This window comes from Marmota monax, unplaced genomic scaffold (genome assembly GCF_021218885.2).
Source record: "Marmota monax isolate L192 unplaced genomic scaffold, Marmota_monax_Labrador192_F-V1.1 WCK01_AAM20220418_F8-fsc00004, whole genome shotgun sequence".
NCBI lineage: Eukaryota > Metazoa > Chordata > Mammalia > Rodentia > Sciuridae > Marmota > Marmota monax.
The window spans coordinates 18,753,713-18,779,328 of NW_026692881.1; the positions used below are offsets into that span (position 1 = coordinate 18,753,713).

The 25,616-nt window shown below is 41.5% G+C and overlaps 1 protein-coding gene across 8 annotated transcripts in view; it reads left to right on the top strand.

Annotated features, from left to right (window-relative positions):
- Positions 1–25,616, top strand: part of Wbp1l (WW domain binding protein 1 like) — a 79,934-nt gene that overhangs the window by 22,286 nt on the left and 32,032 nt on the right. The window contains exon 1 of one of the 8 annotated variants that reach the window (XM_046450008.2): positions 20,218–20,362. The exons of the other annotated variants lie outside the window; for them this stretch is intronic. Coding sequence (XP_046305964.1) covers positions 20,336–20,362 — 27 coding nt within the window. The 5' untranslated portion in view covers positions 20,218–20,335. Of the gene's footprint in view, positions 1–20,217; positions 20,363–25,616 lie in introns of those variants that run through there. 8 annotated transcript variants of the gene reach the window in all.

The following is a 25,616-nucleotide window of genomic DNA, read 5'->3' on the forward strand; positions in this document are numbered from 1 at the left end:
GGGACCCTTTAGGGTTCTTTGAGGTTCTTTGTTTTCCTGGTTAAAAGTCATAAAGTGGCAGGTGACATAAATTTTCTTTGTCAACTAGAAAAGTTATAACTCTCAAGACTGGCAAAGTTAAGTAGTATAGGTGTTGACAGAACAAAATATAGAACAAAAACTTTTTTTTTTTTTTTTTTTTTGCATATGTGTTATTTCTGAAAGTATCTGTGAAAGGCTGTTCCCCCTAAACAATAAATAATCTTGCTAGAGGGTTAATTCAGGAGTGGTTGAGTCTTTGGAGGTTGGCTGATTGGTGGTAGGAAGTGGATCCACTTTGCAAAATGATGGAAAATGGATATTTCTACCAGGTCCTGGAGCATTGGAGATAATCTGAAGATGTGGAAGAGGCTCTTCAGTTTCTTGTTCTAATTACAGCTTGTTGATCACAGGCTGCTTTCTTATCATTATTTCTAGCATTTCGAATACTTATTTTGGGGATAGGGTGGCTTTTGTACTTTGTTCTGTTCAGATGAGTGCTAGTACTGACCAGTCTATTAAGGGGTTACAGTTCCTGCAGAGAAGGGAAAATTTTTGTAATGAGCTGCTGCCCTCTTCCTAATCCTCCTGCATGCTCTCACCCCACACCAAGAGTACTAGATATTTGTAATGAGGTTTGTGTTTTGAATTTTAACCTTTGGAATGGAAGTTACAATATAATTATTAACTCTGAATCCACCACAATTTAGTCAATTTAGATTTGTTTTGTTTTTTGGCATGTACGAATTAGTAAAGAAAAAAAAAAAAAACAACCCAGAGACCCTTTGGTATAGAATGTACTTCAGGTACTCACTGTCCTTATTTCAGCATTTTAGCTCACTTTGAATTGAGGAATTGCTGTACTCATTCTGTATGGAAAATGGTATGGGTTCTGCATTGCATTTTTTCCCCCTGAAATGGATCTATTAAATATAATCTTTTATTGCATATAAATCTTAGTATCAGAAGTATAAGATATTTACAGGTGGCTTGCTTTTCCTGTTACCAGATCTGCATTGGGACAGCCATTTCTTGCCTTGTGGGCCCAGGAAAGTTCATCAGCCTGGCTCACTTATGTGATTAGAAACTTAGATTTAGGGGCTGGGGATGTGGCTCAAGTGGTAGCGCGCTCGCCTGGCATGCGTGCGGCCCGAGTTCGATCCTCAGCACCACATACAAACAAAGATGTTGTGTCCGCCGAGAACTAAAAAATAAAATATTAAAAATTCTCTCTCTCTCTCTCTCTCTCTTAAAAAATAAAAAGGGTACTTCCTGCGCTTTCAAAAAAAAAAAAAGAAACTTAGATTTAACTCTTGTATGGGTCACTGTGATTCACAGATATGATTCTTTAAATTTGTGAAGACTACAAAAGCAGCAGTTTCTAAACAGGGAAGCCTTGGCATTTGTTTCCTTCAGTTAAATTGTGGTTGAGATAGAGCTTATTTTTTTCTAATGTTTAGATTCAACCAGAATATTTGAGTCTGTTATTTAAAATAAGTCTTAGTAGAAATGTCTTTTTCTATCAGGTGGCTCAGCCAGTGGTCTGGGCACAAATCTCTAGAGATGTATTCCTTACCTTTCCTCTGCCAAGCTTAAAACTTTTGAGTTGGATGGGGCCCCAGTTCCTGCTGTTCCCCCCCACCACCACCACCACCATACTCCAAGTTGTATTTCACCTTTACTCAGCCTGGGAAAACCCTACTCCATTTCTCTTTTCTTACAAATGGCATCAAACCATCATTTATTTGAGCATTTGTCTAAAATCAGCATCTTGAGTTCCTGTAAGTCCTTGTACTAGAATTCAGTAGAATTCAGAAAATAGATACTTATTGAAGTCTAGCATTATTGGCTATTATTGGTAGGCTCTGGAAACCATCGAATGCAAAAGAGAATCTCTGTCCTCAAGGAGCTGGTGATCTTGTGGAAGGACACATAATACACACAATGAATTATAATCTAGAGGGTTCAGTGCTGACGTGGTAGTGCAAACAAAGGACAGTAGGAACAATTGATTTCTCTGGGGCAAGAGGAAGATGAGGACATAGTGAAAGCTTCATAGAGGAAGGAGCTTTTAGACTAGACTTTTATTTTTTATTTTTATTTTTGGTATTGGAGATTGAACTTAGGGTCACTTAACCACTGAGTCACACCCCGGCCTTTTTTTATCATTTGTTTTGAGACCAGGTCTTCCTAAATTGCTGAAACTGGTCTCAAACTTGGAGATCTTCCTGTCTTAGCCTCCCCAGTAGCAGGATTACAGGCATGCACCACAGTGCTGTTTCTTATCAATATTTAAAGTCTAGTCCAAATCAGGTGCAGTGGCCCATGCCTGTAATTCTAGAGACTGAGTAGGATCATAAATTTGAGGCCAGCTTTAGCAAGACCCTATCAAAGGCAGAAGAATAAAGGAAGGTGTATTTGAAGGTGATAACATGGTCTGTGGAAGCTTTGAATGTGGGCTTGTAGAGGAATGAAAAAGTAGGTGAGTCTTGAAGGGAAGCTGTGGTCAGATGGTTGAGGGTTTTCATCTATATGACCAAGGCTGCATTGTCCAGTAGAACTTTCCTGTGCTGCTGGATATTACTTCTCCCTGTGCTGTCCAGTTCATTAGCCACATAGCCACATCTGGATGTCGAGAGCACTTAAGCTATGACTAGGATACATAAGAAACTGAATTGTTAATCATTTTTTTTGTGTCAACTTTATGGAGATATTCAGTGACAAAAAATTCACACTATTAAACTTACATGAATTGTTTATTTTACTCTGGTCATAGAATCTTGCAACTATCACACTATCTAATTTTAGAACATTTTCATCACACCAGAAAGAAACCCAATAGCTACTAGCTCCCCATTCCACCCCCTCTTCTACCAGCCCTTAGCAACCACTAATCTATTTTCTGTTTCTATGGATTTGCCTATTCTGGACATTTAATATGAATGAAATCACATGCTTTGTGGTCTTTCATTACTGACTTCTTTTATTTACCATAATGTTTTTTATGGTTTATCCATGTTGTAGCATATATCAGTATTTCATTCCTTTTTATGGCCAATTAATATTCAGTAGTATGGATGTACCACATTTTATTTATCCATTCATTAGTTGATAAGCTGTTTCCACTTTTGTGCTAGTATGAATAATGCTCTTATGAACATGGTGTATAAGTTTTTGTGATGACGTTTTCAGTTCTGTACCTAATGGGTATATACCAGTAGGGGATTTATTGGGTCATATGATAGCTCTGTAACTTTTTGAAGAACTGCCAGACTGCTTTCCAAAGTGGCATAATGTTGAATTTTAATTAATTTAAATTAAATAGTTACATGGGGCTAATGACTACATAATAGACAATGCTGATTTAATGGCTTTCCAGTGTGGGGGTTTGGTACAGTCTAACATGGTGGTAACATCATGGGCAATGGGGTTAGGTGATCTGAGTTCCAAATCTGACATTATTCTTTTTTTATTTTGTGGTGCTAGGGATCGAACCCAGGGCCTTGTGCATGTGAGGCAGGTTCTTTACCAACTGAGCCATGTCCCCAGCCCCTGACACTACTCTTTTTTTTTTTTTTCAAGTTGTTGATAGACCTTTATTTTATTTATTTTTACTTGGTACTGAGAATGGAATTCAGTTCCTCATATATGCCAGGCAAGTGCGCTTCCACTCAGCCCCAGCCAACCCCCGCCCCACTGTTCTTGAGCAAGTTACTTAACCTCTTTGTACCTCAGTTTCTTCCTCTACTAAAATGAAAGTAATCTTATAAGGTTGACATGAGGGGAAAAGATACAATGTATATAAAGCTCTTGGAATATAGTTAATGATTAAGTGTAATAATTATCATTGTTATTGGTGGTCCTCAAGTGCATTGTGGTTAGCAAGTTAGCATCAACTCCCACACTAAGTTCAGAAACTGAGATCTGGGAAATTTAACACGATTTCCTTGATTCTACTGTGTGTCTGGGCTTAGGTTTGTCCCTGTGATTTCTTAGCTGTGTAAATCACTTTTCATGGTAAATCTGTGTTTAGAACAGTGGTTCTCAATCAGGAATAACTTGGCCTGCTCCAGAGAACTTTTGTCCTGGATTCTGAACGTTTGTGGTTGGACATTTTTGGTTTGGACAACGTGGGAGTGCTGCTGACGTCTGGGTAAAGGCCAAGGATACTACTAAACATCCCATTACTCAGGATAGCCTCTCAACAAAGAATTGATCCAAAATGTCAGTGCTGAGGTGGAGAAGCCCTGGGTTAGTGGTTCTTACTCTCTTTTTACCAGTTCCAGCTCATTATTGCAGTTTCAGCCCTTCTAACAGAAGAAAACAATATGGTGAACTGCATGAAATAACCTCTGACAAGTTTTAGGTGGAGCAGTTTAAAGCTTTAATGTGCTGAATCTTAATGAGGTACTTTTCCAGACAGCTGTTTGGTCAGCCAACATCAAACATTTTGGAAAAAGCAATCTGGTCTGTGGTTCAGTGGACAGGTGAGCCTCCCATATTCACCCAATTTTGAGTTCTCTTTCCTCTTGCTTTGATCTGCCCTTGTGGTTTCAGTTTAAGAACATAATTTGTTTTTACCCCAGTGAAAGCATGATGGCCATTCCTTTCTTTACTAAGTGTCCTCCACATCCTATAACCAATCTGAACTGAGTCATGTTCTTAGAACTTTTCCTTTCCCCAGTCCAAGTCTTGAGGCTGTGCTCATGTTTGGCCTCGAGATCACTGCTTTTCTCTTACACATACCTAGCCTGCAGAAACCATTAGGTGTTTTCAGGGTCTCCACAGGGGAAGCCAAATGTCCTGGACTGTCAGGGTTGCAGTATCTAAAAAGAGAGCTGCTCTTTTTCAGGTCCTCAGGTTGCAGTTGATCAGTGGGTGCCTGACACCAGCAGACAAGTCTTTATGGGTGCTATGGGTATCTTGGATGACTTTGGATTCAGAATTCCAACTACTATTTGAATGCGTGGCCATTCATACTCCTCAGAGGGCCTCTCCCTCGCCTTTCTTACAGTTCTTAGGTCTAATAATCGAGGGACCATCATAATCTAGGTACTACAGTGACTTGGGTTAATCCCTTGCCCCTAAAGCCCCCGTCATGGATACTGGGGCCCCTAATCTTATGGTTAATTGCATAGCCAGAAGAGCTGTGGCAGAGAGTGGCAAGGAGCAGTAATGGTGGCTTTTGGTGACCTGCCTTCTGAGTGGCATACTTGACTAAGGTCTGGTTTGTGATCACTCTCTGTGGACCATGCTTTGCACTTCCACTAGGTGGAGCAAAGTCTGGCCTGAACTCTGCATGGGCTGTGAAAACCACAAAGAAACACAAATAAATCTAGAATGTTACAACCTGGGAGGTCAAGAAAGGGGAAACAAATCTCATCTTACTGAATTCTGTGGCTTGTTGATATAATTCTGGGCTTTCCTAGTGTGGGAATGAAAGTAGGTCATCCTCCTAGACTTTTGATCACCAGTCTTGCACAGAGTGGGGTTTTTGGGATACTCTGGCTTACTCAGTTACATTCCCATAGCTCTGATTTATTTACTTTTGGCTTCCTACTTTCCACACTTTCTTCTGTGGGAAAACAGACAAGCCGTGTATCTTCTGCTCCTGATGCCATCGTCATCACACTGCCGAGGCTAAGTTTTGATCCAAGATCTCAGGTGTTTTAAGAAATTTAATTTAAACTTATCTTGGAAGAGATGAAAATAAATGTAAGACATTGCAAGAATACTTGTGGCTTGGAAGGGTGGGTCGTAGAATGAAGTTACAAAACATGTCTATTTTGATTTTTGAGTATCTAGCAAGAAGAATCTTATGTTGTAATACTTTTTTATTACACATTCTTTCAGATCCCAGGCATGTGTTCATGGAGAAAATATTCATGGTTCTCAAAATTCTACACAATGCTTTTTGGTTTGCTGTCTCCTAATTTATCTTCCTCATCTAAAATTCCACCTGACAGATTCACTAAACATAGAAACGAAAAGAAAAACCCACAGCTTATTATTTTTATTGATCTGATCTAAATTTTTTCCCTTAGTGGTTCATTTGGAAGAGGAAGTGTGCTCTTGGGAATTTGAATATAGAGTTGTCCTGATTGTTCCTTCTGTTTTCTTTGGCTAATTTATCTTTAAATGTGCAAATCCTCTTGCAGAAAACCTGATCCAGTGCAATTTGGCAGAACGTCTGCTATGGTCTTCCCATTTACCTTCCTTAGAGTTGATTGCTGCTTTCCTTTGAGCTTTATTATTATTATTATTATTATTATTATTATTATTGCAGAACTGAGGATTGAATCCAGGCCTTGCACATGCTAGGCATGTGCTCTACCACTGAGCTACATCATCAGTCTTTTTATTTTGAGACAGGGTCTTGCTAAGTTGCTCAGGCTTACCTCAAACTTGCAATCTGCCTCAGCCTCCTGAGTAGTGTGATTAGAGGCCTGCATCACCACACCCAGAATCTTTTACCTTTTTTACATCAGTTTGTAAATACACAAAAGGAATACACGCTTATAACAATGGTGGATAACACAGAAATTAAAAAATGTTTAAAAAGTGAAATTTCATGGTTTGATATTTCTTTTTGTTGGTTTTTCTGCCAATGCTATATATTCATATGGTTCATATACACAAACAAAATTGGTGAGGGTCGTGTTCTTAATTTGGACCTGAACAATATATCAAGGGTGGGTTTCCATATATCTCTCTCTATATATACATGTATATATATGTATATGGTCATGTATATGTGTATATAGAGGACTTTTATTTTTTATTTTTTTTATATCTTTATTTTTTTTTTTGACTATGTGAAACATACTTTATTTTTATTTATTTTTTTTTTAATTTTTTATTGTTGGCTGTTCAAAACATTACATAGTTCTTGATATATCATATTTCACAATTTGATTCAAGTGGGTTATGAGCTCCCATTTTTACCCCATATACAGATTGCAGAATCACATCAGTTACACATCCATTGATTTACATATTGCCATACTAGTGTCTGTTGTATTCTGCTGCCTTTCCTATCCTCTACTATCCCCCCTCCCCTCCCCTCCCCTCCCCTCTTCTCTCTCTTTATTTATTTTTTATGTAGTGCTGAGGATCGAACCCAGTGCCTCACACTTGCTGGTGAGTGCTCTGCCACAGAGCTACAGCCCCTATATCGAACTTTTAAATATGATTTATTTAACCACTTCTCCATAGATGGACATAGGTTGTGGCAAGCTTTTGTCATTTCACGCAGTGCTTGGGTGAGTGTTGGACCTATTTTTTTCTGAAGTTTGTATTAGATTCCTGGGCATGGAATTGGGGATTATGGGGTATGTGCTTTTAAACGTAGGGTGTGTGCATTTAAAAGTTGGGGTACATAATGCCATGTTGCTCTCCAAAATGGTTCTGTCAGTTTACATTCTCATCAATTGGATGTGCAAGGGCTCATTCCCCCCACACATGAGTAAGCTATACTTTACCTACACTCTACACTTACCCTTGAAGATCTGCCTTCTGACTCTTAACTGTAGGCACCATGGGAACATTTCATTCTACTTCCTCCAAAGCCTGTCATTCTCAATTGCTTAGCTCACTTCTCCCTGACTCCACTTCATAACTCCTTTTATTATGGAACAGTGTTTGCCCAAGGGCAGTGAGCCTTAGCCTGCCCAGGTGCTAAGGAAGTGGTTTGTGGGTCCTTGGAAGAGGTTAGGTAGGTATTCTGGAGGTTAGCTCCAATTGTTATATGGCACACCAGTCTTGACTGTGCCTGACCTTTCTGTGTGTGGTCATCCCAGAAGCAGGGACACTTGCAAGAAACATTGCTAAGAGTGGAGGCTCAGGAGCCTGACTGCCTGCATTTGAAGCTAGAGCTTCTCTTACTGTCCATCTCTCTTTGGGCTAATTAACTTGGCTTTCTCATCTGTAAAATAGGGATAATAGTACCTCGCTCATGTGGTTAGTATGACAGTTTATTTGAGTTAATACTTATACAGTGGAATAGTGCTTGCCACATAGTAAACACTTAGTAAATGTTAGCTTTTTTTTTTTTTTTTTTTAATCCTTGTGGAAATCTTAAGGCTTCCCTATGCTCTGATCTAAGATTTGTTCATTTGTTCATAGAGGGTTTTATTTTTATTTTTTAATTTTTTTTTTTTTCTTGGTACCAGGAATTGAACCCAGTAGTGCTTAACCACCGAGCCCAATCTCCAGCCCTTTTTAAAAATTTTTAATTTTGGGCTGGGGATGTGGCTCAAGTGGTAGCGCGCTCGCCTGTCATGCGTGCGGCCCGGGTTCGATCCTCAGCACCACATACAAACAAAGATGTTGTGTCTGCCAATAACTAACTAAATAAATAAATATTTAAAAAAAAATTTAATTTTGAGACAGGTTCTCCTTAAGTTGCTTAGGGCCTTTATAAGTTGCTGAGGCTAGCATTGAACTTGTGATTTATCCTGCCGCAGTCTCCGGGTCCACTGGGATTATAGGTATGCACCATGTGCCTGGCTCTTTTCCCATTTTAAAGTCCTGTGTCGACTGAAGGGACAGAGGTCTTTGTGTGATTCCAGCAAATGATGCCCTGGGGAAATTTTTCCTTTAATGTAGATTGTCAGCATCCTGGCATTCCAGACCTGGCCATTCTACCACCAATCTCGTGCGGTGGACCAACCAACCTTTCTGAGCCTCCTTATTTCTATCAGCATTGCCCAAGGATGCCTCGAAGGTCAGCCATTTCTGTGATAAGAGGCCAGAGGAATCTGCTATCTCTTTTGAGGAGTTCATGTATGTGCTTGTAGTTAAGCCTCTGAAGAGTCCCACAGTTAAGAAATCTGTTCTAGCCCCTTACTGGATATATAAGTTGCAAGCATTTTTCTCCCATATCCTTCCTTGATTGTATCCTTTGAAGCACAACTGTTCTTAATTTTGGTGAAGACCAGTTTGTCTATTTTTTTTTTTCTTTTGTTGCTTGTGCTTTTGGTATTCCTTAGTTCTTTTGAGGGCTCTGAAAAACTTCATATTATTTTGGTATCATTGCTTAGAATAAAATCCTTTAATTTTTTCCCCCTATGGAAAATTTTAAACACACGAAAAAATAAAAAGAAAGAATGGTATAATGAACTCCCATGTACATGCCTCCCAGCTTCAGAAATGTGTCAAGCCATGGCCTGTCTTGCCTTAACTTCCATTCATCCCAGTGAAATTATTTTGAAGCATGCTGCAGACTGCAAATCATTAATAAATAATTTTCTATTTCCAAAAGATAAGCATTCTGTTCCTCAACATCACCATTATACCTTATCACACCCTAAAAAATGGACAGTAATTCCTTAATGTTATAGGATAGAATCTTGTACATAAGAATTAAATATGATCCAGGAATAAAAATTGTGTTAGAAAACTTACTAATTATAACAGTTCTTGAATTTTATTTTTTCTTTTCCTTTTTTTGGTGAGGTGGAGTGGAGTGGAGGACTGGATCTTGCTATATTGTCCATACTGGCCTTGAACTTGTGATTCTCCTGCTTCAGTATCCCAGTTAGCTGCGATTATGGGCAAATGTCACTGTGCCCAGCTTTTAGTTTTTAAGTTTTCATAGGTAATTCACTCTCACTGAATGTTCTACTGCTTAAGAAAGTTACTCCCAAGAGTACCCATCAATCCTCTGAGTATCAGAAATGCTCTTTCAACCTCAGCCTTTCTTGTTTTTACCTTAAGAAGTCTAGGAAGGTCATAGCAAACCTTACCCTCCTCCAAAACACCTCATTGTCATTTTCTTTGACCCACATATCCTTTTCCAACTGTTGCTTAGTGTATGTGGTGAAAGTTTAATTTAGGACTTTTGCCCTCAATTGTTAGTGTAGAGAGAAGTTTTGGAATAATCTTCTTATCTGAGATCACACAAATGTTTAGAGAGAGATGGGAAAATGAAGAGACCCTATCAGGATATTTTCTCCTCTTTTAGTTCTCCTGGGGCAGAAGCCTTGTGTCTCCATCCTGTGCCTGGCTGTGCCTCCCCTTAGGGTACAGGGACATTGCAGATGAGCAATGTGGCTGAGGGGCAAATGGAGCTTAGAATTGGGAGAATTTGAAAGACCGGCAAGATGATGATGTTGTGAATTCAGAAGAAAGGGGGTTTGTTTGGTACTAAAGGTGTAAGAGATTTGGGGTTAAACAGACTTCTGAATGGAGGGACTCTTTTGAGGCTTAACTGTATGCACATGACTTTCCAAAAGAGACTCTTCTTCGGTCACGTAGGCCTCTTACCATAGAAATGACTGGCCTCTTGGAAGCATCTCTGGCAATGCTGATAGAAATAAGGAGGCTCAGAGAATTTAAATGGCCCAGGGTCACTAGGGGTGGTCACATAGCCAGGTCTGGAATGCCAGGGTGCTGACAGTCTAAAGTCTTCCCTCTGGGCATTTCTTGCTGGTGTCCCTTCCATTGAAAACTGAAGGTCTTGTTCCAAAGTCACTGTACATTTTCAGACCTTTGGTGTACCCCTCTGGCAAGTGGGGATAGTGATACTCTGTTGCCAGATGACGTAAGGAAACAGCTAAGATGGATGTGAAAGTAGTTTATAAACCTTGAGTTCTGAATAGATTGAATTCTCTGTATTTTTTTGAAGTTCATTGAGCTTCCTTTAAACAAAATCCTTGAGTTCTCTGTAAGGATAAGGATGATGATTTATTGTGTCTCAGGATGAGCTGTGCCTTTTCTGCAATTTTGAGCACAGTGAAAGACCTTGGAAAAACTTTGTTCTCAAGAGTCTAAGAACTGTGGTTCTAGTCTAAAGCCATTGACCCCTCCCTGCTAATAATTTCAGGGAAAGGACAGTGTGCTTTTCTCCTTGATGGTGATGATTTCTCAGAGGCACTTTTGCTGGCCACTGCATGTCCTTTGTTTTAGTGCTTTCCTAGGATGAAAGTTTTTTTTTTTTTTTTTTAAAGGTTTTCTGTGTTGCCTCACTCCTGGGACCTGGAAATATAGGGTTCAGGTGTGGCTGTGATTGGGCATTATATGATGAAAGCATCCCTTGCCCCTGGTTGTGATTCCCTCTCCAGTTTCACTATATTTAGTAGTCATCCTTTTACTTGGTGTGTGGACATTTGTGTTTCAGAAGTTTCCCCACCTTACAGCCTATCAGAGGAATCAATTGTCTTAAAGTTTCCTTCTGGCGTTTTTGACCATGAAATCTTAGGCCTGGAGTAGATTTGGTTACCAACTACCCGAAGGAGGGAGGATTTAATATTTGATTTGCATAAGATCCAGGAAATGAGGAAGGCATGGTGCCATGAGCTGTTTCCAGCTAGACCTTATTAAGTTTCACAATCCTTTATGCAAAAAAGGCAGCTTCCAGGTGTGCTAATGGAGTTATCTGGATAGAACCAGAGCAGCTTCATTGCCCCAGCTCTAGCTTGAGAAAGGGAATTTTGCTTTGGAGATGGTTTAAGTACTTTAAATTCCTCAGCTGAGAAATTAGAGATGCACAGATAATAAGACCCTAACCCTAACCCTAACCTAACCCTAACCCTACACGTGGAGGGTTTCCCAATCCTTGCATCAAACCTCCTGAGCCCAGGGTAATATGTTGATGCTCCCTGATCTTGCAGCTGTTTGTTAGGTTCCTGTGGTTGGGAAAATGTCATCAGCATTAAAGTTTGGGGATTCCTTTTTTTAACTGGACACAATACCTTTATTTATTTATTTTTATGTGGTGTTGAGGATTGAACCCAGGGCCTTGCACATGCTAGGCAAGTGCTCTACCACTGAGCCACAGCCCCAGCTCTCCTTACACACACACACACACACACACACATTTTAGTTGTTGATGTACCTTTATTTATTTATTTATTTATATGTGGTGCTGAGGATTGAACCCAGTGCTCACACATGCTAGGTAAGTGCTCTGCCACTGAGCCACAGCTGCAGCCCCTAGAGATTCCTTTTGATGATTGTCTCTTTTGTTGTTAAGTCTTCATGTCTTCATCCATGGAACTGCCTTGTCTTGAGGGCCTGCTTTGTATAAGACATTTCTTGGTACTGTAAAGGGGCACAGAAGTGAAAGTTATGCATCTTGCCCCTAAGTTGCTTATACTTTAGGAGATAGGCATGGAAACAATAACTAAAACATCAAGTGTGAAATGTCTCTACTAGTTGATGACCCACAAGAAATGAATGAATTTTTCTATAAAGCAAAACCAAGCCAGGCACAGTGGTGCATGCCTGTAATCCCAGTGACTAGGGAGGCTGAGGCAGGAGGAATACAAGTTTGAGGTCAGCCTGGGCAACTTAGTGAGACTCTGTCTCAAAATAAAAAGGACTGGGGATGTAACTCAGTGGTAGATCACATCTGGATTTAATGCCCAGTACCTCAAAAATAAATAAGTAAGTAAATAAATAAAGCACAACCAAGATGATCTCTAGACATGACTGCTCTGGTGACCTTGTACCCAGAGCATCCAGAACTGCTTCCAGGGACTCAGCTGAGATGCCTGTCAGTCTTTTCCTGGGGTCGGCTACTATTGGGCCTGTAGTCCCACTTAAAGTGGACCATGTTTTTCTTTATCTTGCCCAGAGTTTCCATAAAAGTAAAAAGATGAAGTCATATTTGGTGGAGGTTGTGAGGCCTACTTTTCCTGATGGAGTTCTCTTTCTAGGTTATATCTAGTAGGTATGTATCTTATAATTGATGTGACCTGTATCCCTCATTTTGTTCTTATTCCAATCCTTTTCCCCCTACTACAGGGGATGGAACCTAGGCCTCATGCATGGTAGGCAGGCCCTCTACCACCGAGCTACATTCCCTGCCTTCTTTCTCTAATCTTTAGTTTAGGAGGCATGAAATGTGTCTGGGGTTATTCCTGAGCTGTAGCTTACTGATTTCCATGTAATTCTTGGCTACTTGCCAATTTGGTTGGGGTTGAATTGTTTACAAAGTAGGAAAAACAAATCTAGTGTTTTAGTACAAAAACAAACAAGGCTGTCTTGTACTTGATGAAGCTCAAGGTGCAGATCCAGCAAGAGTCCATTAGCTGTTAGCAAATCCCACTGTCAGTGGTGAGCTTTAACAACTCCTGAACTCTCTGGAATGGCAATGAATGCACTTCCATGAAAGTTATATTTGTGGAGTGATTGATTTTCAACTATGGAAGGATTTTCTTGTTAAGGAATGGAGAAACAAGAGGCAGAAACTTCATGGGGCTGGGGATGTGGCTCAAGCGGTAGCGCGCTTGCCTGGCATGCGTGCGGCCTGGGTTCGATCCTCAGCACCACATACAAACAAAGATGTTGTTTCCGCCGAGAACTGAAAAATAAATATTAAAAAATTCTCTCTCTCTCTCTCTCTCTCTCTTTAAAAAAAAAAAAAAAAGAGGCAGAAACTTCCGGAAACCGTTTTCAACAAGTTTTGGCTTTCACTAATTTATTTATCATTATAAAAAAAATTTACTGTTTTATTGTTTGAAGTAGTGGGGATTGAGCCCAGGGGCTCTCTACTACTGAGCTATATCCCCAACCCCTTTTTAAATTTTATTTTGAGACAGGGTCTCACTAAGTTGCCTGAAACTTAGAATCCTCCTGCCTTAGCTCTTGAGTTGCTGGGATTACAGATGTGCTCCACCATGGCTTTCCCTCTTTCTAAAAGACTGAGGCTGTACCATTGACATGGTTTCTTCCCTTCATCTCCTCCAACCCCTGCAGTAGAATAAAACCAGCTCCAAGATTTGCCATATTTTAGTAATAATATAATCAAAGCAACAGAATGATGGTTTATTTATTTATTTTTATGTGATGCTGAGGATTGAATCCAGTGCCTCACACGTGCGAGGCAAGCGCTCTACCACTGAGCTACATTCCCAGCCCCATCATAATATTTTCACACATAAGAAGAATGTGCTGATAATTAAAATACATATGTGTGTGGAGCTTCCACATTCTCCTTCCAATGGTTCTCTGCCATCCCCCTCTCCCACAGACAAGGTCTTGCTAAATTGCTGAGGCTGAGGCTGACCTAGAGTTTGCCATCCTTCCACCTAAGCCTACCAAGTAGGTGGGATTACAGATGTGTTCCACATACTCAGGTCCTTTTTTGGTTTTTCTCCCCCATAATCCATCAATTCTCGTTTCCATACTTTTATTCATGGTTGGCACTGCTCAATGTGCTCATTTTCCCTCCTCAAACCCTACTTATTGTTCTAGTAGCCATCTCTTGATAAAACTTTCTTTGGCCATTCTATCTTTCTGCAACATTCCTTCTTTGTGCTCTTCTTGTGTTGCCATCTCTATACCTTCCCTAACATTTATCATAGAGTTCTATGTTTGCTTCTGTGTGTGCCTGTCTTTTCTTCCAAACTGGGTAATTAAATAAATAAATCACTGGGTGCGGTGGTGCATGCCTGTAATCCCCGCAGCTTGGGAGGCTGAGATAGGAGGATCTTGAGTTCAAAGCCAGCCAAAGGCTCTAAGCAACTCAGTGAGATTCTCTCTCTAAATAAAATACAAAATAGAGCTGGGGATGTGGCTCAGTGGTTGAGTGCCCCAGAGTTCAGTACCTGGTACCAATCAATCAATCCTCCAGGGCAAGACTGATTTTTGTTCAGTGTAGCAGTTGAATCCCAAATGAGGAAAAAGCAACACTTATAATTAATATAAAAATATTATTTCATCCCCCAGCCTTTTTTTTTTTTTAATGTGGAGTCTTACTGATCCAGCCAGGCTGACCTTGAACTTGTGATGCCCCTGCTTCAGCCTCTCAAGTAGTTGGTTTTAGGCATGTGTGCCATGCCAGGTTTGGGTATGCATCCTTGAATGAGTTACTTAACTTTTCTAAAGCTCAAGTTTTTTTTGTCTATAAAATATTAGATATCAATATCTGTTGTAATTTTCCTTTGATGTATTGCAAGTGATTATATACTGTAGTCAAGGATTGTTGCTCAACCATCTTCCCTGAAGCAGTAATAGGAAAGCAACCATAGGGTTCTTTGTTGTTTTGTTTTCTTTCTTTCTTAAAAAAAGTTTTTATTTGTGCATTATAATGGTGCGTATTAGTGAGATTGTTGTTACAGCAACTTGGGTTTTTATGGATGCCTTGTAGAAGGAATAAGGCCTATGACTTGTAGAACTTCTTGTCCTGCTCAGAAAACAGGAGAGGTGTGTATTTCTTGCCTCAGCAGAGGCAAGAAATACTACATGTCTGCCTTTGTCCAGTCCCAGAACATAGATAAGCTAGAAGTCTTGGTTTCTGGCAACCAAGCAGTCCTTCGTATTTTTGCTTGGCAAAGTTCTACAGATTTTCATCTGGGTTTGGAATATGACCAATGGCTTTACCCCAAACTACTTCAGGATCCTTTTATTAACATGAAGCCTCACGCTCATGATATGAAGATGTCTTGGTTTAACTTGCTCTGTGGCACTCAGGTTGTTTTTGGGGTTGAGTTAGTATGTACTTCTTCTTTGTTGAGCCAGAACTTTAAGGCACTTAAATAGATCTATACCCAAACTCAAAAAGAGATTAAAAAAAAAAAAAAGTCTTATACGTGCTGTGCTACAAAGCAGCCTTGACTCAAAAATTCCTGAAAATAAAAATGGCCTTAGGTCTAGAGATTATCTCCTGTCTTTTGAGCCTGTCAATTTGCTGTCCTGTTCTGATGATACCCTCTTTCTTCAGATTCCTTGATTGCAAAATAAGATTTCCCCTGGCCCTCAGCTCTATTCTTCTTTAGACTCAGTGGGCCAGATGACGTGAGGGAGAGAACAGTTCCCCTATGGTAGCTGAGAGCCAAAGCCTAGGAATGTCTCTAGCTTGCTCCCTGTGTGGGCATCTGTTGTGTTGGGAACAGGAGAGAACTTTAAGCTTTCTCCGTCATTTACCTCACGTTACGCTGCTCTCCAAAGCGGAAATCACAGGCCCTGATTCCACACTCCAGAATACCACTGTCAGCTCCAGTAGAAGTGGCAGACCTCAGTTCTGTTTTTTAATGTTTATTTTTTCTGTATTTATAACTTCTGGTCTTCAAATATCTGACCTCCTGTGTCACCATAAAAGTCTTTGGTGCCAAAGACTGTGTGTGTGTGTGTGTGTGTGTGTGTGTGTGTGTGTGTGTGAGAGAGAGACTAGGGATTAGACCCAGGAGCACTATATAACTGAGTTATACCCCTAGCCCTTTTAATTATTTTATTTTGAGATAGGATCTTGCTAAATTGCCAAGGCTGGCCTCAGCCTCCTTAGTTGCTGAGATTACAGGTGTGTACCGCTGCACCCAGACAGAGACTTTGAGTTTTTGTTCTCCCACTGCTAGCTGTATGACACTGAGCAAATTATATGAATTTGTTGGGTGTGGTAGCTGGCGTGCACCTGTAATCCCAGTGTCTTGGGAGGCGGGAGGATCACAAATTAGAGGTCAGCCTCAGCAATTTAGTGAGACCCTAAGCAACTTAGTGAGATCCTGCCTCAAAATAAAAAAAGGGCTGGGGATGTGGCTTAGTGATTAAGTGTCCCTGGGTTGAATCCCTAGTACAGAAAAACAACAGAAAACAAATCACATGAATTCCATGTGCCTCAGTTTCTGTAGCTGAATAGTAAGGATAATAATATTTCATCATAAGATTGTTTTGACATCAAGTGAGTTGTTGGTTAGTTAGAATTTCTGGTGTAGAATCTGGCTCATGGTCAAAGTTGAACAAATAAGTCTCTTTTTTTAATCCTGTCTCAGAATTGAGGTTCTCCTTTTTTTTTTTTTTTTCGGAGGACACAACATCTTTGTTTGTATGTGGTGCTGAGGATCGAACCCGGGCCGCACGCATGCCAGGCGAGCGCGCTACCTCTTGAGCCACATCCCCAGCCCCTGTCTCAGAATTGAAAGATTAAAAATGTATAGACGGCCTGGAAAAATGTTGTCAAAAGATACTTAAATTGACTAGAGTAAAAAAATGAATCCATGAACATATATGTTGTTTCAGTGTGTCTTCTTAAACAGTAAGTTAAACAGTCCAAACGGAAACATTTTCAGTGTGCTCTAATTGAGGGTTTTCTGCACTAGGTCAGAGGAAGCTGGGTCTGTGAATCTCTAACTCAGACACTGCGTGGGGCCATGAACAGTGGTTAACCTACAGTAGCTTAACAATGTAATCCTCCTTAATTCTAGTTTAGTGTGACTTGCCTTTTTTTTTTTTTTTTTTTAATTTGGTAGATTCAGCCTTTAATTTAATTTTGCATTGGCAGGTAGATGACTTAAATTATTTGAAGAAGGATTTGTCTTGTCTTTGGCCCATCATATATGAATCTGGATCACTTACATAAAAGTTTTTTGTTTTTTTTTTTTTCAGGCTAGCAGAAGTGGCTAATGATCATCTTGCTTCTTAAATCCCAAGATGACTTCTTTGTCACTAGCTTGTGGTGATATTTCTAGGGCATGTTAGAAAGTGAACTCACCTTCTTGGGAGTATCTGAATTTGCCAGTTCAGCCTCTTTTTCTCCTACCCCCACCCCTGATCTCGTATTCAGTGAAGGTTAGAAGGCAAGGGGCTAGGTTGAAGAGAAGTAGGTTAGTGAGAAAAATTGCCAACAGTCACTTTTTCAGAGCATATGATGTGGTAGGTGTAATGTCTCATGTTAAATGCTGCCTTGCACACAGGAAGAAGATAAACCAGTTAATTGCTGATGAGAAACACTGTCTTGAGTAGCATCCATGAAAGGATGATTCAGTAGGGGAAAATCAGGAAATCTGTGATGCAATTGTGATCATTTTGATTGAATTTTTATACTTAAGAAAGTATTCTAGTGATATTGCAGTTCCACTTCTTCTAAGATCACCCCTAATGAATACTTAGAAATGTGGAAAACTTTTCCATAGCCCATCAAAGCATGTTTTTTTTTTTTTTTTTTTAATATTTATTTTTTAGGTGTAGATGGACACAACACAATGCCTTCATTTTTATGTGGTGCTGAGGATCGAACCCTGGTCCCGCCCGTGCTAGGCAAGCGCTCTACTGCTGAGCCACAATCCCAGCCCTTGTTTTTTTTTTTTTTTAATCTTTATTTTTATTTGTTTATTTTTATGTGGTGCTGAGGATCGAACCTAGGGCCTCACACGGGTGAGGCAAGCACTCTACCACTGAGCTACAATCCCAGTCCCACAAAGCACGGTTTTCAGGGTGTTTTGATCATGGCAGTATCCCCAGTGCTGAGAACAATGCCTGGCACATGGTAGACATTCAGTGGGTGTGGATGAATGAATGGGTAAACTTATGCCATGGTACTTGTGCCAGAGAACTGCAGGTGCTGGTCTGTCTTGTTAGGTCAGTGCAGACCAGAGTTGTCCACAGGCGGCCTAGGACATGCTTTCCTCCAGTTCACTTGCCAAAGTTAATAATGCTGCATGTGTTTTCTGGTTCCCAGTGCTTGCCAGGGAACTGAGGAAATGAGAGGAAGGGGTTGAAAGCTACTTCCCCGGGTAGCTATGCCTTGATGTCCAGCCTTGTCTGTCTAGCAGTTTGGCCTGTTGTCAGGGTTATGGGACAGACCATCTTACCACATCTTGAGAATACATTATTTGCTAAAGAATGGCTCCTTAGCCCCAGACACCTGCAGAAGCCACCCTTTACACACCAACCATTTTCTCTTCTCCATAGCAATGAGGCTGCAATCCATTCTTGAGCCTCCAGGAAATGGCTCAGCCAGCGTGGCACATTCATTTTTTGTCAGAAAAGTCAATCTGACCTCGACCATCAGTAGCAACCTGCAGTAAGCACATTGTGTGTCTGGCTAGATTCTAATGATCAAAAAGTACTTTTGGCACCTCGCTGTGCTCTAAGTGTTGTGTACTGCTAATTTATTGTCCTAGGTGGGGGTTACAGATACTAATTTGCAGGAATCATTTCTGACTGACATGAGTCATGCCTAGCACAGTGCCACTGCCATGGAGGCCTTTGATAAATATTACTGAAAGAAAATTCTGCAGAAAATAAAAAGAAAGGTGAGCTACACTTGTTTTAAGTCATCTGCAGTCTAAGAAGTTATTAGAAAGTAACTTTGGGTTTACAAAATTCCTCTGAAGACTTCTTGATATTTCTTGGCTGGGGATGTAGCTCAGGGTATAGCACATGCTTAGCATGTATGTGGCCTAGAGTTCAGTCCCTAGCACTGGGTGGGGGGGGAGTCATTTCTGCAAGTCAACATCTAAACATGGACCTCTTATCCTTTCCTTGTGTTGTCTTTGATTAGGATTCAGATCTGGGGAGAGCTGCTATGACCTCGATGTTCAAGGGAGGGTAGCCAGGGGAGAGGTGCTTAGACCACTGCCTAGGAAAAGCCAGATTGGGTGTCCAAGCCCAGGGCCTTTGTGTCTTGGACAGAGTTTGATATTAGAGAACCCTTTTCTCCATGAACTGGGCTTAGGGAAGGAAATACAACAAACCTAACGGGGTGAACTTTTCTGAAACAGGAGTTGGTTTAAATATAGCTGATCTGCTTTACTGGCCACTTGGAGGCTGTCGTGGGACTTGTTGTACCTTTTGTAAGACAAGTGAGGAAAGATGTTGGCACCTGTACATCCTCAGTTTGTTTATGAAATATAAACTCTCCTGTCCAGCGAGGGCTTGAGAGGTCAGTGTCCAACGTAGCAAGGCCTACCTTAGCTGGTAAAGGAGGTACCTCTGCAGCCTGTCATTGCAAATTGTCCCCCTTTTTTGGAGAAAGTTGGGGCCGCCAGGCTTACTGTGATGTTGTTTATTGAACACTGACTCTGGCAAGGGTGGTGGTGGCAAGTTTATGTGAAACTGACAGTCACTGGGCTTGATTTTCTTTCCCAAGAAGGAGAAACAATACCTCGGGAGTTACAGAGTCAATCCTTATTCAGAGAAGTGTCACTCTTCAGCTCCCGAGGCTTGATTTACTACTCCCAGTAAGAAGAGCTGATGGGAGGGGCAGTAGCCCCTCTGTGGGCTCTCATGGCTTCAGACTGGCATCGGAGGTTGCAGCACTTCCTCCTCAGTATTCCGTAGCAGCTGTCTGAAGTTTTTTCTACTGTGCCTGAACTGATGTCATTTCCCCCTTGGCAGACAGCTTGGGCTGTGCTGCGTCTGAGATGTCACGAGAAGGTGGGGGTGGGTCAGAGCCAGGCGGTGTGGGGGGGCCGGTGAGGGGAAAGGAGGGAGCTGCCTGCCTGGTCCCAGGACTCTGTTTACTTTCTCTTTGCTCAGGAAGGCTGGTTAACTGGGAGCACAGAGCAGCCGGCACACCAGGGCCATGCTTATTCCAAGACCTTAACTTTTCAGAGCCCTTTGTTCCAAACGTTAGTGTGGATGATGCTCTTGCAGGATGCCTTTCCTTTTGGGTCTTAGACAGGTAATTGAATGGTTCTGCTTGGATTGGGCTGGGGAAGGGAAGAAGGGTGGGAGCTGTTAATTGTACTGCTGCTTTAGGGATGGAGGGAATATTTTAGAAGATATCTCGCCATCCTAACAGGCCAGCTCCCACACAGAAATTTCCAGTCCTTCCTGCTTGCTTGCTTTAGGTGCTCCTGACCTCTAGGCCCCCTGCTCTAGGGCTGCCTAGTTCTGATTTCCATTAAACATATAAAACCATTTATGAAGCATTATGGAGGGACAGTTGAAGGGTGAGGCTGGGGACGGGAGAAACAGAATGGGATTCTTGCTCAAAACTCCCTTTCTTCCCACTCCATTTTGATTGGGCAAATTAGGAGAGTCCTTTGGTTCTGAAGGGGCTGGGGGAGGGCTGGGGAAGGAGGCGGGTCTGTTTTTGTGTAGGGGAGGCTCTGGAAGGCTTTCTTCCTTTCAAGCATGTAGTCAGGGCTGTGTGGCTGAGGGATGTCTGGACACCTCAGGGGGATAGGGTGTGGAATTGGCTCCATTTTGGCCCTATGGACCAGTTTGTAAGGCAAACGGACCCTTGCAGATTTGATTGCTTGTGAGCTGCTGTTTGAAGTAGGGACACCGTAACCTAGTGTGAGTGACAAAACAGCAGCCAGGACCAACTGCTGTCTGCAGAGAACACAGCTGCTGCCAACTATTTGTTCCAGTGCTTCTGAGCGCTGGTCACCCCCACCCCTTCTGTGGTCTGAGAGGCATGGCTGCATTGGAATGTGCAACTGTAAGCGGTAGGGCTGTAAGGGTGTGGGGACAGACACACACCCGGACAGGCAGGAAAAGCCACAGATGAGCTCAGACCAGAACCCACGAGGGAAGGCTGGTTGACTCTCTGAGGAAAGTGCTAGGTAAGCAAATCTCTTGATTCACTTGGTTCTTTTAAAAGCAAGCTTCTCTGAAAATCCTCAAACATTCCATTACTGCCTTTGTTAATTTTCCATGTTCCTTTGATGCAGCCAATAAAGTGGTGACCCCAGTTTGAACACCTCTCTTCCCTTCCAAGAAAGCTGTCCTTTTAACCTGTGGGCAGAGTGAGCGAGCCCAGGAGTGTTGAGCGCCGCTGGAGAGAGGGTGGATGAAGCCTCCCATCTATGTCAACCCCTGGTGGGAGAGAAGGGCCTGCTTGACAGAGTGGAAAGAGCAGGGCTGGGGAGCCAGAAAGACCTGCATTCATATCCTGGCTTCCCAGGGTCTTGGGTACAAGCGCTTCCTGCCTCTGAGCCCCACCTTTGAAGTGCAGATAATACTTTTTTATTTTTTTACTTTTTGGTACTGGAGGTTGAACCCAGGGGTGCTTTACCACTGAGCTGCATACCTAGTCCTTTTTCTTTTCTTTTTTTTTTAAAGAGAAGAGTTTTTTGTGTTTTTTTTTTTAATATTTATTTTTTAGTTTTTGGCGGACACAACATCTTTCTTTGTATGCGGTGCTGAGGATCAAACCCGGGCCGCACGCATGCCAGGCGAGCGCGCTACTGCTTGAGCCACATCCCCAGCCCCCCTTTTTATTTTCTAGTGTGTGTGTGTGTGTGTGTGTGTGTGTGTTTCCGGGGATTGAACCCAGGGACTTGTGCATGTAAGGCAAGGACTTTTGCATGTAAGGCAAGCACTCTACTAACTGAACTACATCCCCAGCCCTTATTTTCTATTTTGAGACAAGGTCTCTGTATTTTGCTGAGGCTGGCCTTGAATTTGTGATCCTCTTTCCTGAGCCTCTTGAGTCACGGGGATTCCAGGCATGTGACACTGTGCCTGGCAATAATAATGCTTTCTTGAAGAGAATTTCATGAAAAAATGTGTATAAAACATTAGCACCTTGGCTGGCAGATAAGAGGCATTTAATAAACAACTGTTATTTTTAACTACTCATTTCTAAGGGATGCAAGACTTCAGGGATACAGAAAACTAGAAGCTATAGGACTGATCAGTGCTTTTGCAGAGGTGGAAGGTGAGGTGGGCAGGAGCCCACAGGAGTTTGAGTTTGTGCATCTCTTTTGGTGCCTACCATTATATGTTGACTTAGAATTAGGAGGCTGTTTCTCTCTCTCTCTCTCTCTTAAGTTGTAGATAGACATGATACCTTTATTTTATTTATTTATTTTTATGTGGTGCTGAGGATCGAACCCAGTGCCTCACATATGCTAGGCAAGCACTCTACCACTGAGCTATAACCCCAGTGCCAAGGGAGGCTGTCTCTTATTGTACCAAGATACCATTCGTCTTTTATACTGAGTTGGCAAGAAGGTGAGGGCCTGTGTCCAATAACCCCCACTCACCTAAGTGAGAGAACAAAGTAGTTGGTAGCATTAAATTAAAATCCTCAGCAGGTGGATGGAAGGGGTAGTTGTCATGGGAGCATCTTAGAGGCCCAACAGCAGGTGAATCTCGAGGCCTGTTTTTTGAACAATTTCCTGGCAGAAACTTGAATCAAAGGCTCTCTTAAAGGCCCTTCCCACCCTGTCTCCTGCCTCAAGCCTTTCCTGCATAAACTTGAAGCATTTGGGTTGTATAATTTTGTACATTGCTAGTGTTTCTGTGTCTGACAGTGTAACCATGTTCTCTATTGGAGTCACACAAAAGCCAGATTCTGGGCTGGGGATATAGCTTAGTTGGTAGAGTGCTTGCCTTGCAGCACAAGGCCCTGGGTTCAATCCCCAGTACTACAAAAAAAAAAAAAAAAAAAAAAAATCCAGTTTCCTAAGGATTACCTGGTGATAATTCTGCTTTTTTAAAAAAATGTCTCTGTCTATATTCACATCCCCCCCAATAGGTCTTCCCTTTCATTTATGTTTTCTACCTAATCTGTGTAACAGCTCCCTGGCTTACGTGGTAGTGTTATTCTGTTTTTACAGAGGTGCAGGGGGAGGTTTACAGAAGTTAAGCCACTTGCCAAAAGTTGCTCATTAGCTAGAGAAATGAAGGGACTTTTTTTTTTTTTTAAACCTGGGTGTCTTCCAAATCCTGAATATTTCTTGTGGCTTAGACTGTGTTGCCAGTGTTGTGTGAGTAGAGTAGGATCACTGTGTTTTTCTCGTTGGGCATATTTATTTTCACCTGCCCAGATAAGGGGAAAAGACACTGCTTGCTCTTCATATTGCCATTTGCATTTTACTCTGTGGAAGAATTTCATGCTTGTAGCCACTGCATGGGGACTTTGATCATTTATTGAACGTCATTGGACATAAAAGATGGAAAGATAGTTCTTATTTCCAGGGAGTTTATACTCTACTGCAGTTCTCAAAATAATAAAAGTCACCTGAGTGGGGCTTATTAAGATGTACATTTTGTAGGTCAGGGGTCAGGGCCCAGGAATGTGCGTTTCTATTATAGTTCCCTAGGTGTTTCTGATCCAGGTTGTTTCTAGCCATGCTTTGAGAGATTCTGGCCTCCAGGACTTAGTGGTATGGAAATAATGACAAACAGTGAGCTGAGACTATAACAGAAATGTTTAGGGACTAGGATAGCACAGGGTGGAAAGCATCTAGATCAGGCTGGGTTGGGGATGGACATGGCAGGCCTTCCAGAGAAGGTGATATCCGATCTGAGTCTTGAAGGATGAGTAGGAGTTTACCGGACAGTTGAGCCGGGGAAGAGCATTCCAGACAGATCAGATTGTTTTTTTTTTGGCCCCTGCAGATGAGAAGGTGAAATTGGCTTCCAGCTATGATTCTTAGTATTGAGTTTGCCTGTGGCCAAGAGAAAGGTCTGGGCTTACAGGTATTGATGCCCTTTACAGACACAGAGAAGGAGGAACAAATTAAGGCCCTTCAGTCTAATAATGAGGGTAGCATGCTTTCACTATCTGTAGAGGGCAAGTGGGCCACAGGTTATATGAATTATTTCATGCAAGGGACAGTATACACAGAATACTTGGAAGCTCCAGTGTTGACTAAAGAACAGTCTTTTAGTGCTTAGAAGAGCTAAAGTTCAGAAGATAGTTACCTGCTAAACCTTTGGGGTATGCTACCATATATTAAATTGTAGACGGAATATGCAATTAAGCATGCTGTCCTTTTATTATCTGACAAGATTAGAAATCAGGTTTTGTGGCTAAGAGAGAACCCAGCATGTATAAATAACAGGTATATTACTGATTTTTCAGTGAAGAAGATTGCAACAGCACTGCTTAGTCTGCTGATCCTAGTAAATTTCTAGTTCATGTTCGAGTCGGAAGGCATCGATTTGGTAATGCTAGATGATTCTTATGGTCAGCATTCTACATCTGAAAAGTATTGTGCACCTATTCTGTTCAAAGCATGTTGTGGATACAAAGAGGTATAAATGCTCCCCCTGCCCTTGAGGGGTTTACAGTCAGGTAGGGGAAATAGAATAAGTGCACAGGTAATTGGAACATTCAGCAGGTGGTGGCATATGATATTAGAGGGAGATAAAATGCTGTAGGAATTCAGAGGTGTGAGGAAATGACCTTACAGCAGATGGTTCTTTCCACAGTTTAGAAGGACCAGTGGATATAAGTTCTAGTTGGTACAATGCAGGCTAAATACATCATCAAGACAGCAGTTTATACTTTGGAATGTTGCCTTTCTCTTTAGGCAAGATCTAGATTGTGTATATCTTAAGTTGGGATGATCTTTTTTTTAAAAGAGATACAGAGAGAGAGAGAGAGAGAATTTTTTTTTAATATTTATTTTTTTTAGTTTTTTTTTTTTTTTGGCAGACACAACATCTTTGTTTGTATGTGGTGCTGAGGATTGAACCCGGGCCGCATGCATGCCAGGCGAGCGCGCTACCGCTTGAGCCACATCCCCAGCCCCGGGATGATTTGTAATACTGGAAATGAGTGGTTTCCAGTGGAACTAGGGTAGATCTGGTATCCTCTTAGGATGCTTTGTTCATTTTTCATGATGGGAGGCACAGGGTCCAACTCCTAGCATAAGGGGCTGGTTTTTTATTTATTTATTTATTTATTTATTTATGTATGTATGTATGTATGTATGTATGTGAGATGGGATCTCACTATATTGCCCAAGTTGGCCTTGAACTCACAGTCCTGCCTCTGCCTCCTGAGTAGCTGAGATTATAGGCAGGCACCACTGTGCCCAGCTGCTATTCTTAATTCTTTTTTTTTTTTTTGCCTTTTTTTCCGTATTTTTATTGGTACACTGTAGTTGTACATAATGGTAGGATTCGTTGTTACATTTTTTCTTTCTTTTTTCTTGAAAGGGTGAACTGGTACCTACAAGCTCTGGATTGGC